At 40.2% G+C, this 11454-nt stretch overlaps 2 protein-coding genes across 2 annotated transcripts; both read right to left on the bottom strand.

The window, feature by feature from the left end:
• Positions 1-2461: 2461 nt before the first annotated feature.
• LOC123602445 (olfactory receptor 51B2-like) lies at positions 2462-3394 on the bottom strand. Its single transcript, XM_045486934.1, has one exon. It carries the CDS (start codon positions 3392-3394, stop codon positions 2462-2464), a length of 933 nt encoding a protein of 310 aa, XP_045342890.1.
• A 6686-nt stretch (positions 3395-10080) lies between these two features.
• On the bottom strand, positions 10081-11049 carry LOC123600418 (olfactory receptor 51B5-like). The gene has a single exon (XM_045482479.1). The coding sequence runs from the start codon at positions 11047-11049 to the stop codon at positions 10081-10083; it is 969 nt and encodes a 322-aa protein (XP_045338435.1).
• Positions 11050-11454: the final 405 nt, after the last annotated feature.

The raw sequence follows: 11454 nt of genomic DNA, 5'->3' as shown, positions 1-11454 counted from the left end.
ATACCTCTAGATATACTCCATCCATGTTATCTGAGCAAGTTTGAGAACAAGTATATATTGTAAAAGTTAGAATATAATTTTATACATAATAAGGTGAAGTAAAATTGGTAACTATTTCTATGAAATGTTAAATTTTTAAGATGTGTTTGCTTAGATAGATGATAAAAATAAAGATCATGCTTATTACATCTTGTTTACATAGTGTATAAATATGGAATTACTTTGTCTGTTTCATTGTTTTTATTTGAATTCATTTCTAGGCATCACTCTATTAGAGATACTTATTATGTTAGACTTATTTATGTCACCATTGTCTTGATTTTTTTAAATGTATCTTTTCCCTTGCTTTTAAATTCTTGTTTTATATTTTTTATTTTTAATTTTTGAACTGCTTGGACTACACAGACTTATTATTCTTTTCTCTTTCATAGAATTAATGGGAAAAACCTAGTTAAAATGAAGAAAAAAGCTAGGTGAATTAAGAATGAGAGCAAACTGGGATGCCTGGGTGGCTCAGTCAGCTAAGCATCCGACTTGAGCTCAGGTCATGATCTCAGAGCTTGTGAGTTCAAGCCCCATGTCAGGCTCTGTGCTGACAGCTCGGAGCCTGGAGCTTCTTCAGATTCTGGGTCTCCCTCTCTCTCTACTCCTCCCCCACTCACACTCTATCTCTGTGTCCCTCAAGAATAAATAAACATTAAAGAAATTTTAAAAAGGAGAGCAAACAATGATAGAAGGTCTAAATCAATGATTTTCTTTTTTGTTGTTTATTTATTTATTTAAAGACAGAGCACACACAGAGAAGGGGCAGAGAGAGAGGGAGAGAGAGAATCTCAAGCAGGCTCTGCCACGGTCAACACAAAGCCCAAGGCAAGGCTTGATCCCATGACTGTGAGATGATGACCTGAGCTGAAATCAAGAGTTAAACACTAGGGGCGCCTGGGTGGCTCGGTGGGTTCAGCGTCCGACTTCGGCTCAGGTCATGATCGCACGGTCCGTGAGTTCGAGCCCCGTGTCGGGCTCTGTGCTGACAGCTCAGAGCCTGGAGCCTGTTTCAGATTCTGTCTCCCTCTCTCTCTGCCCCTCCCCTGTTCATGCTCTGTCTCTCTCTGTCTCAAAAATAAATAAACATTAAAAAAAAAATAAAAAAAAAAAAAGAGTTGGACACTTAAGTGACTGAACCACCCAAGTGCCCCTAAGTCAATGATTTTTCGAAGGTTATTTTATAAATAGCCATCTTCAAGGGAGAAATAAATTATTTTACAAGATAATCTGTTGGTTACAGGAAATTACTCTGGGGATCCTGACAATTCCTTTTCCAGTAAATAAATAAATAAATAAATAAATAAACAAATAAATGTATGTCATGGACTAATTATTGATTGAATACATTAGCATTTTATTTGCCAACACAATTTTCTATAATTTTGCTGAATGTACACCATTCTCCCTAGCCCTCTTTACCTCATGATGAACTAATAAAATATAGCTTCTCTTCCTGTATCGCTCATGGACAGATTCTCATCATGTTTACCCCTGTATGGAATAAAATGCCTGGGAAGCCCTGGAAGAGCTTTCCTTAAATATCTTAAGTGTTTTAAATCTGGAAAATTACAATATTTCCTGAAAATAGTTCATTTCACTACCATCCACTCAATCCAGAAAAAAAAAAAAAAAAAAGACAAAATGTTGCCCCTGCATACATATTGGAATGCTTCCTTGACTAGTATCCCTTTTTCATTAGGCATATGTTGAGGTTCTGAAGTGCATATCACAGAACAAAACTTCAGGTGTCCAAGAAATGGAACTTTATTTTATTGCAGTGGTTTGAATTCGTCAGCCCATAAGTTTGAAGACACCACATATTATCAACTCAGAGCCTTCTCATTAATCCATGGTGGGCATCTAGCTATGCTGACACTGCTGGAATCCAAGCGCTTGTTTGGCCATGGGTTGTTTTGGTGGCAAGACCTCTCTTGGTCTGAATATCTTATTCTAATTTCCTTCTGATCCACTTTAGTGCCATGCAGTACCGTTAGGGTTTTCTAAGACCCTCTGTCATCTCTGATGCACTCTCAAGCACACAAGAAATTTTTAACTGTTTTCCACAAAGTGTTGGGAAACTCTTTCAAGCTATTTTATTCCCCTATGATCATATAGACTCTGCAGCCGTTTCAAATATCATTGACCTCAGTTAACCATGAAGACAAATAATTCTGACAGACTAAAAAATGACAGTATACAGCAAACCAACCTACCAAACAAAGCACCAGGACTAAGGTCAATGTCCCTGGGAGTATGATGGGGGCAAGGGGTGAAGAATCAGCGTGATGAGCCTGTGTCATTTAAATGCCAGGAATGCCGGTCCCTTTGACTGTGAGCCACATTGGCTTTGTATAGTCCATGCTCCCAAGAAACACATCCCACAGTGGGGACAGACTCCAAGGTAAATAGATCAGAATCAAATTCTATGCAAAGAGAGAAGGCGATTGATGCCATTCCTTATCTGCTTGGTCTTAATACTATAGATGATTGGATTCATAAATGGGGGGAAGAGGAAATAAATATAGCTCATGATAATATGAACTACATGTGGCACATATTTCCCAAATCGATGAATAAGGGTCAACCCAGTAACAGTGACATAAAAAACCAGAACACAGCTAATATGGGAGACACAAGTGTTTAGAGCCTTAGCCTGCTCCTTACCTGAGGCAATCCCCATGACAGTATTAAGGATTAGAATATAAGAGATCAGGATAAGCACAGAGTCCAAGAAGCCCGTTAATGAGACCAGCACTATAGGATAGAGTCTATTGAAGGTGATGTCAGCACAGGCCAGTTTGATCACATCCTGGTGTAGGCAGAAAGCATGAGAGAGAACATGGGATCCACAGTAGGGAAATCCAGAGAGGGTGATGATTACGGGCACAATAAGTATAAATCCCCTCATTAGAACCCCCAGACCTATCTTCACCACCCTAGCATTGGTGAGGATGGAGGTGTATCTCAGGGGACTGTGGATGGCAATGAAACGATCATAGGCCATAACAAGCAAGACTCCAGACTCCACAATAGAGAGTGAATGGATTAGATAGGCCTGAAAGTAGCAGGCTCCTTGGCTGATTGCCCTGTGACCAAGCCACAGAACACCAAGCACGGTGGGCATTGTTGTCAAAGTCACTCCAAGATCTGTGGCTGCCAACAGAGCCACAAAGTAGTACATCGGCTGGTGGAGAGTGTGGTCTTCTCTGATAAGGTAGAGGATGGTGCCATTGCCAAGGAGTATGGAGACATAAATGACAAAGAAAGAGATGGAAATCCAAGGACGAAATATCCCCAGACCTGGAAAGCCAGTCAGTAGAAAAGGGGCAGCACTGATGTTGGACCACATGGTGGATCCCTGAGAAGAAACAAAACAGCTCTCTCTAGACCAACCCTGTGCAGTAGGAATATAATTTGAGCCATATGTGTGATTTTACATATTCTAGTAGCCACATTAAAAAGAATAAAAAAAGGGGCGCCTGGGTGGCTCAGTCGGTTAAGTGTCTGACTTCAGCTCAGGTCATGATCTCGCCGTCCATGAGTTTGAGCCCCACTTCGGGCTCTGGGCTGATGGCTCAGAGCCTGGAGCCTGTTTCAGATTCTGTGTCTCCCTCTCTCTCTGCCCCTCCCCTGTTCATGCTCAGTCTCTCTCTGTCTCAAAAATAAATAAACAAAAAAAAATTTTAAAAGAATAAAAAGGAAAAAGTCAAAAGTAATTTTAATACTACATTGTATTTAATCCACCATTTCTAAAATACAGTCCATCTATATCTGTATCTTTGTCCATCTCTGTCTCTGTCATCTAGTTTATTCTCCTCTCTATGGTGAACATATTTTATACTGTAGGAAAGAAGTCAGTCTTTTCATTTTGGATCCACCATTCACAATATGTGTCCACTGATTCTCCAAATAGGAATTGGTGATACCTACCTATATGAGGGACTTGACTTGGCATTAAGGACACAAACCTCATGGTCTTGTCACAAAAATAAGCTCTGTCTCGATAATACCTTACATACTTGAATTATAGCTCACACTATAATAATTTGTGTGGGTAAGTATATTATGCAACCACACAGGACCAACTCACTCAGGAAACCCCTGAGAGGGGTGCCTGAAGCTTGTCCAGGTACCTCCTAACCCCATGGGACTGTTATATTACTAAACTTTTTGCTTCAAGGAAGCATTGCTTTTGGTGCTGAAGACAACAGATGGAAACTTAGAAGTGACTATTTCTTTTCAATTCCTAAATTCTACCTGAGGTAATCATATTAGGTCATTAAAATGAAATAAGCTATTATTAAAAGAAGATGCAGGGTGGACCTAATCTAATCATACCCTTAAAAGCAAAGATTTTTCACAGACTAGTGGTGGAATGAAAACCCAAGTATTTCAAAGTTTGAGAAGAATGTGACAGATAGTTGCTAGTTGGAAGATGTAAGGGACCACATAGGGAGGAATTCAGGCAGCTTCTAGGAGCAGAGAGAGATCCCAGCTGACAGCCTGTAAAAAATTAGGGACATCAGACTTATCGCCATAAGGCAATATATTCTGCCAACAACATGAATTAGTTTGGAAGTGGATTCTTCCCTAGAACCTTCATACAAGACCCCAGCCCGGCCACTGCCTTGACTATAGCTTCATGACACCCTAACAGAGACCCAGGCAAGCCTACCAGACTGTGACCTACAGGACTGTGGTATTATAAACAAGTCTTGTGTTAAGCAGCTGTTTGTGGGAATTTGCTGCACAGCGATCGAAAATGAAAACAGTAGCATTAATTATTAAACTAATATATAAAATCTATGAAAGTTAATGTGTCAATTAGACAATCTAAAACAAATTGCCCCGTGGCAAAGTCCTATACAGCCTCAGTGGCTAACATTACACAGTTACTTTTCCACTCATATACGTGGTTCAGTTCATTTCATTTGGCTGTGGTTGGGCACATCTGGTGATTTCTGCCTCTCTTGCACTTGCACCTAACATTCAGCTGGATGTAATCTCCATCCTGTCATCTTCCTATTCCCTCCTTCTTATGTCCCTTACAGTTTGTGTGTGTGTGTGTGTTTAAATCTTATTCCTCACTTTGCTCTCTCCCTGTAGCTAAGTCCCATATGTCTCTTCTGCATCACTCAGGCTCCTGCGCAAAACTTAATGCAAAATGTTTTGTCTTTTACATCATATTACTAGCGTCTCAGACCTAGGGGCTCTAATTAACTCACCCAATTGAAACATGGATGTATTTTCAATCCAGTGCTAACGTTGCTTTCTTTATTGACTGCTATGGGAATGCATCAGCCTTCCTGGAGGCAAAGACACATTTTGACATAGATTATCCGGTCATTAATGAAATTTTAGTAGTCTTATTTGTAACACAGTGATGCAACAACTGGCTGGTAAGCTGACATTAAACTGAGTTATGTATTGACATTGACTTCCAAATACTACTTACTGATATACTAATTGGCTAACGTGTAAGCTGATTGATCGAAGCACAGCCTTTACCAAACAAATGTCCAATTAAGAGTGACCAATAACTCACCAACACCCTGCATATGTGGTCACCCTCAGGCCCTCCAAACTCTAATATTTTCTCAAAGGTGGATATTCCTGACCAGTCCTGACTGGGTCTTACCCCCAGTGGAGCTCTTACACTGTGACCACCCCAAATCTTAAAGGAATGGCAATTCTTAAGGTTAGGCATAGAGGTAAGAACACACACACAGAGTTTTGTCCTATAACTGAGACTTCATCAAATTGCTGAAGGCAAAAAGCACAAAGAAGAGGAAGGGGAGGACAGAAAGGCAACATAGGGAGATATGAGAGAAAGAAAACTGAATGTAGAGAATAGCATGAAGAGGAGGAAAAGATGTGATGTCAGAACCTGTGTATGTCATGATGGCCCTGCCCTGCACCTGTACTCCCAACAGCAGCCTCTTCCTCTTCCCACCTCTTCCAAAGAATATTCCTGTTGTAGGAAAAATAATATTGATAACCCTGGGCTACCAAAAAGGTCTAGGTAGCAACCTGGATCTCTCGATTATGCGTATATGCACCCACGATTTAAAAATAAAACAAGACAAAACAAAAAAAGCACTGCATATCTCAGAGAGTCAGTATTTTCTAGGGAGTTTTTCTTTTTAGGGAACATTTCTGTTAGAATCTGTTACACTGGACACAATCCATGGATACACATAGCTTTCCTCAGTTCTCTATTCACCATCTTGTAACATCTACTTGAAGGAAGAGTATTCCAAGAAGAGGAATCTTTATTTTCTTCCCTATTCTCTCCCTCTCATTCTCTCATGGTCACCCCAGCCTTACCTGGGGCACCAGGAATTAAGGGCAGAGGCAACTGTGGTCTTCATATAGAACCTGATGCAAATGTTATCTTTGAAGAGTGCTATTAGGACTAATTGGTAAGTTATTTGTATAGGAAAACGCTTCCCCAGGGTCCCTTTGGCTGCTGAATAATTAGGCTTCTGAGATATGTTCTCCTGGCCTCCTCTGGGGAAGTAGGAGGACCCACAGAGCTGTGTCCTGTAACCCCACATTTTTGCTACAGACAGAAAGCAGGATTATAGCTTCTTCTATTATAGCTTCTTCTTCAGATGGAAGTCGTGCTGTCAAATCACCTTTGTCCTTTCTGATCTCTACCTGAACAGAGAAGATACCAACAAAACTGCATTTGCCTTTGTCATTCCTGAATCCAGGAACAAGGAATTTCATGACATTTAAGTGAAGTTTGATAATTCCCCGACAATTACCTCCCCTTGGTTTCAAATGAGATGACTTATTATACAGTATTTCACACATGTATTCTTTTTTTATGTTTATTATTTTTTTTCTTTTAGAGAGAGAGAGAGAGTGAGCATAAGTGGGGAAGAGACAGAGAGAGAAAGGCAGACACAGAATCCGAAGCAGGCTCTAGGCTCTGGGCTGTCAGCACAGAGTGGGATGTGGGGCTCGAACTGACCAACTGCGAGATCATGACCTGAGCCAAAGTTGGATGCTAAACCAATTGAGCCACTTAGGCGCCCTTCACACGTGCGTTCTTAAAGTGATATCATTTCACAAATGAGCGCAGTTACTGATGAATTCTTTGAAACAGTAGGCTTTTTATCTTTCTCTTAGTAAGTCTTATCCAGAGATAATAGTTCTTGCCTTCGGAATATAAGTCAAATAAAAAAAATCTTCTTTTACTTTAAGTAATAAGGAATTTTACTTAAAATAAATTTTACTTTAAGTAATAATGAATAGTAATAATAATAAATAATAATGAACTGAAGTAGTGGAGATGGAGAAGGTGTTCTTTCCATCCTTAACTTCCTCTGATAATTTGTACTTGGGTAGAAAGGGCTGTAGTCACATTCTGGCATGGATAAGGATCTGATGAGCTCTCTTATCTTGTCTTAGCCTTGTCTCCTAAATTTGTCCTGGAGTCTAGCCCAACTGCGAGAAATTAAAATGAGAACGGGTGCAATGTGGTGAACGGGTGCAATGTAGTGAACCAGGTCACAATTTAGCTTCTGACATTTCAGATTCAGTTAAGTTCCTCTTGAACTCTCCTCAGCCCATAAGTCTTTCTCAAAGTCAGTAGGATCTGAGAAGTCACAATTAGTAGGAGTCAGTCTCTGAGAATGATTTGAGTCTGAATTCCCTTTCCCTGAAAACTCTTTGCCAAGTGCAAACTTAAGGGTGACTTGATTTGGAAAACCATATTTTGAGCTGAAAATGAGGTAACATAATGAGAACGTAAGACAAGCAACAAGAATTCCAGCATTCTCTCTGTTTCATCAGTAGGAAAATTTACCCTCTCATCCACAGAACTTCATATTGCGTGTGTGTAACTATTTCTGGAAGCACCACTTTCTCTAGAACAGATGGAAGTCATTTGCTACAAGACACCCCAGTCAGGATAACTTTCCAACATGAGGCATAGGACAAGTCATTGGAGAATGGGAGCAGCTATTAGCCCTTATCAACCAACACTCCAAACAGCCAGGTTTGGGGGCACTGGGAGGAAGTGGGCGGGACACCATTTCCTTAAGTGGCCATTATGGCTCTGCTCTGCATGTGTTTTCCAAACCTTATTCATTCCTTTCATATTCCCTGCAATACTGCCTGTGAAGTACAGAATCCCAGAGGCATAATCTCTCTGATTTGGGAAGACTTCCCATCTCAGGTAGTGAAAGCCTTTCTTTGATGTAGTGTTTCCTGACAAAGGTCACACCATCAGTGCCTGTCTCTTGTGGGTCACAGAGCTCAATCTTCATGAGACTATGTGTTTTGAAGATATTGGGACAGCTTCATTAGTAAAAATATCTAACTTTTTTAAGTTAAAATATTTTCCTCTGGCCTTACCTGGCAATGGATCTCAGCTCTGGCGTCATGCAGTTTTTAAGTCCTATTCCTACCCCATAATATTCATGATATATGAAGGTAACATTCAGGCATTCTAGGTACCTTCACTACAGATTCAGAGAAGTCTTTTTCTTGGGAATTGTTTACTATTTGTTGATCAAGGAGCAAGAGAAAATAAAAGGGTAGGCATGGCAAGGAGATAATCAAGGACATAGTTCCAGCTGGAGTTTAGCTTTAGGAAGGAAAGAGTTGGTATTTGCCTGTGGTCTGCTTCCTGGGGAGCAGGGGCCATAATCTTCGTGAAGCAGTTCCAATTGACTTGAGAATAATAACCTGAAGTAAGCAGCAAATGTGAGTGATGAGTAGCTAACATGCATAAGGGGCGAAGAGTAGGTACACAGTTCTGTAAAGTGACATGGACAAAGCACCAATCACATCAATAGCATCTTCTGTATATTCTTTCTCCTGACTCATCTACTTCCTTCTTTGCCCCAGTTGTAATGTAATGTAATGTAATGTAATGTAATGTAATGCAGACACAGCGTCCACCCTGGGAGGATATTTTGACTTGAGTCACATTCTCTTCCCAACTCATCAGAAAATCTCAAACAAAATGTGCAAATCTATTCCTTCAATCCCTCAAGTTTTGTTCATAATAAAAGGAGGGAGGAAAAAAAACATTTCTTCCATTCAGACAGACCAGTTAGCCATTGGTAGATGTTCTGGAGATGGTACCAACATCAGAGCTAACAGTGGAATAGAAGGATATGAATGAGGGCAAAGATGGAAGGGAACACTGACTATGTCTATTTCCTCTTTTTTCTCCATTGTTCCTCTTATCACAAACTAGTTTTTCATAAGTTAGCAGTGTCTTGGGAAATAAATACAAGCTTATTTTTTTAATATTTTTTTAAATATTTATTTTTGAGAGACAAAACACAAGCGGGGAGGGGCAGAGAGAGAGGGAGACACAGAATTCAAAGCAGGCTCCAGGCTATGGGCTGTCAGCACACAGCCTGACATGGGGCTCGAACCCACAAACTGTGAGATCATGACCTGAGCCGAAGTCAGACACTTAACTGACTGAGCCACCCAGGTTCCCCAAGCTTATAATTCTTGAGACAAATTCATGGTCATTTGATGGAGAGGGGAGGAATCAATGATATGGTTGGGATGATAAGTGATTACAGCACTGAGTGAGGAAGAATTCATACTTCTTTACTGGAAAGTTACAGAACATCAGTGGTCAGACATACAGGTTCCCACAATTTGTGTGAATTCTGTGGAGCAATTCATGGGAATGACATTGTATATAAACAGACCAAACTTTATTTCATGCAAACCAACTCATTATTTTATATCCTTATAACTCTGTTCCTATCTGCCACCTTTCTAAAACCTTAAAGATACGTATTATAAATACATTATAGACACAACTATAAACACCCATGGTGTTGTTATCACAAAAATTGAGTGGCAAACAGATATTCAGTATACAGTAATTTTCTTTAAAAAGAATGGCACAAACTAGATTAGACCAAAGACCTGAGCTTACAGAGATACTATAGGGAAATTTTTAGCTCTACTTTGGCAATTATTTTACCAAGAGATTTGATCATGGGTGTTTGATATGAGATTTCTTTGCTCCACTGCCAAAACCCAGATTTCTTACATTCTGTGCGAGGGACTATGATGGCTAGTAAAAAGGTGAAGAAAGCCACTCCGGATCTGCTTGGTCTTGACACTATAGATTATAGGATTCATTAGTGGAGGGAAAAGAAAATATACATAGCTCATAGTGAGGTGGACAATATGTGGAACCTGCTTCCCAAACCGATGAATCAGAGACAATCCAATGACTGTGACATAGAAAACCAGGACACAGCAGATATGGGAGACACAGGTGTTGAAGGCCTTGGCCCTCTCTTCTTTGGAGGCAATTCTCAGGACACTTTTGAGTATCAATACATAGGAGATGAGGATAATCAGAGAATCCAGCACAAATATAAAGACTACAAGCACAACTGGATACAGTCGATTGAAGGTGGTGTCAGCACAGGCCAGTTTGATGACATCCTGGTGAAGGCAGAATGCATGAGAGAGGACATGGGAATGGCAATAGGGAAAAAAATAAAGGGGTACAATTGGAGGGATAACAGATACAAACCCCCTCAGCAGAACTCCCAGTCCAATTTTCAACACTTGAGTATAAGTGAGTATGGAGGTATATCTAAGGGGGTTGCGAATGGCAATAAAACGATCATAAGCCATAGCAAGCAAAACACCAGACTCTACAAAGGCAAGTGAGTGTATAAAGTAGGCTTGAGAAAAACAGGCTACTTTCCCAATCTCCCTGTGATCCAACCAGAGGACTCTGAGCACCGTAGGCATCGTGGTCAAGGTCAGCCCTAAGTCTGTGGCTGCTAGCATGGCCAGGAAATAGTACATAGGTTCATGAAGATTGTGATCTTCCTTAATGAGAAGGAGGAGGGTGCTGTTGCCTAAAAGGACAGAGATGTAGATGAAAAAGAAGGGTGTGGAAATCCAGTGGTGAGCTGCCTCCAAGCCTGGAAAACCAGTCAACAGGAAGGAACTGGAATTGCCGTTCGGCCTCTTGTCGGGTTTATCCAAAGACATGTCTTTTTTTTCTGTTATTACCACAGAAATACAGCTCCACTTTCAAGGTATCCCTCCAACTATATTGTCTCAGAATTCTTTCTTAAAGGTAATAATGACATCAATATAAGCTATTGTTTCTCAAAACATATTCTCAAAACAAGTTGTATCTTCTGTGTTCTTAACTGCATATTCCTGGGACCATCCCTTACCTACTTAATTAAATCCTTGGTGTTTCATATGGTCATCTGCATTTTAACAGTCTCCCCAGGAAATGTTTAATCCATACTACATTTAGAAACCATCTATATCAACTATTCAGACTTCACAGAAAAAAACCCTATTTGGTGGATTTCAAGGAACCCAACCTTGACCTAACTATACTTGTCTTCATGGTGATTCCTAACTCACATTATCCTGTATATG

Source organism: Leopardus geoffroyi, chromosome D1, assembly GCF_018350155.1.
Source record: "Leopardus geoffroyi isolate Oge1 chromosome D1, O.geoffroyi_Oge1_pat1.0, whole genome shotgun sequence".
NCBI classification, from domain to species: Eukaryota; Metazoa; Chordata; class Mammalia; order Carnivora; family Felidae; genus Leopardus; species Leopardus geoffroyi.
Note: the sequence above shows the minus strand (reverse complement) of the source record. Positions and strands in the feature narration are given on the sequence as shown.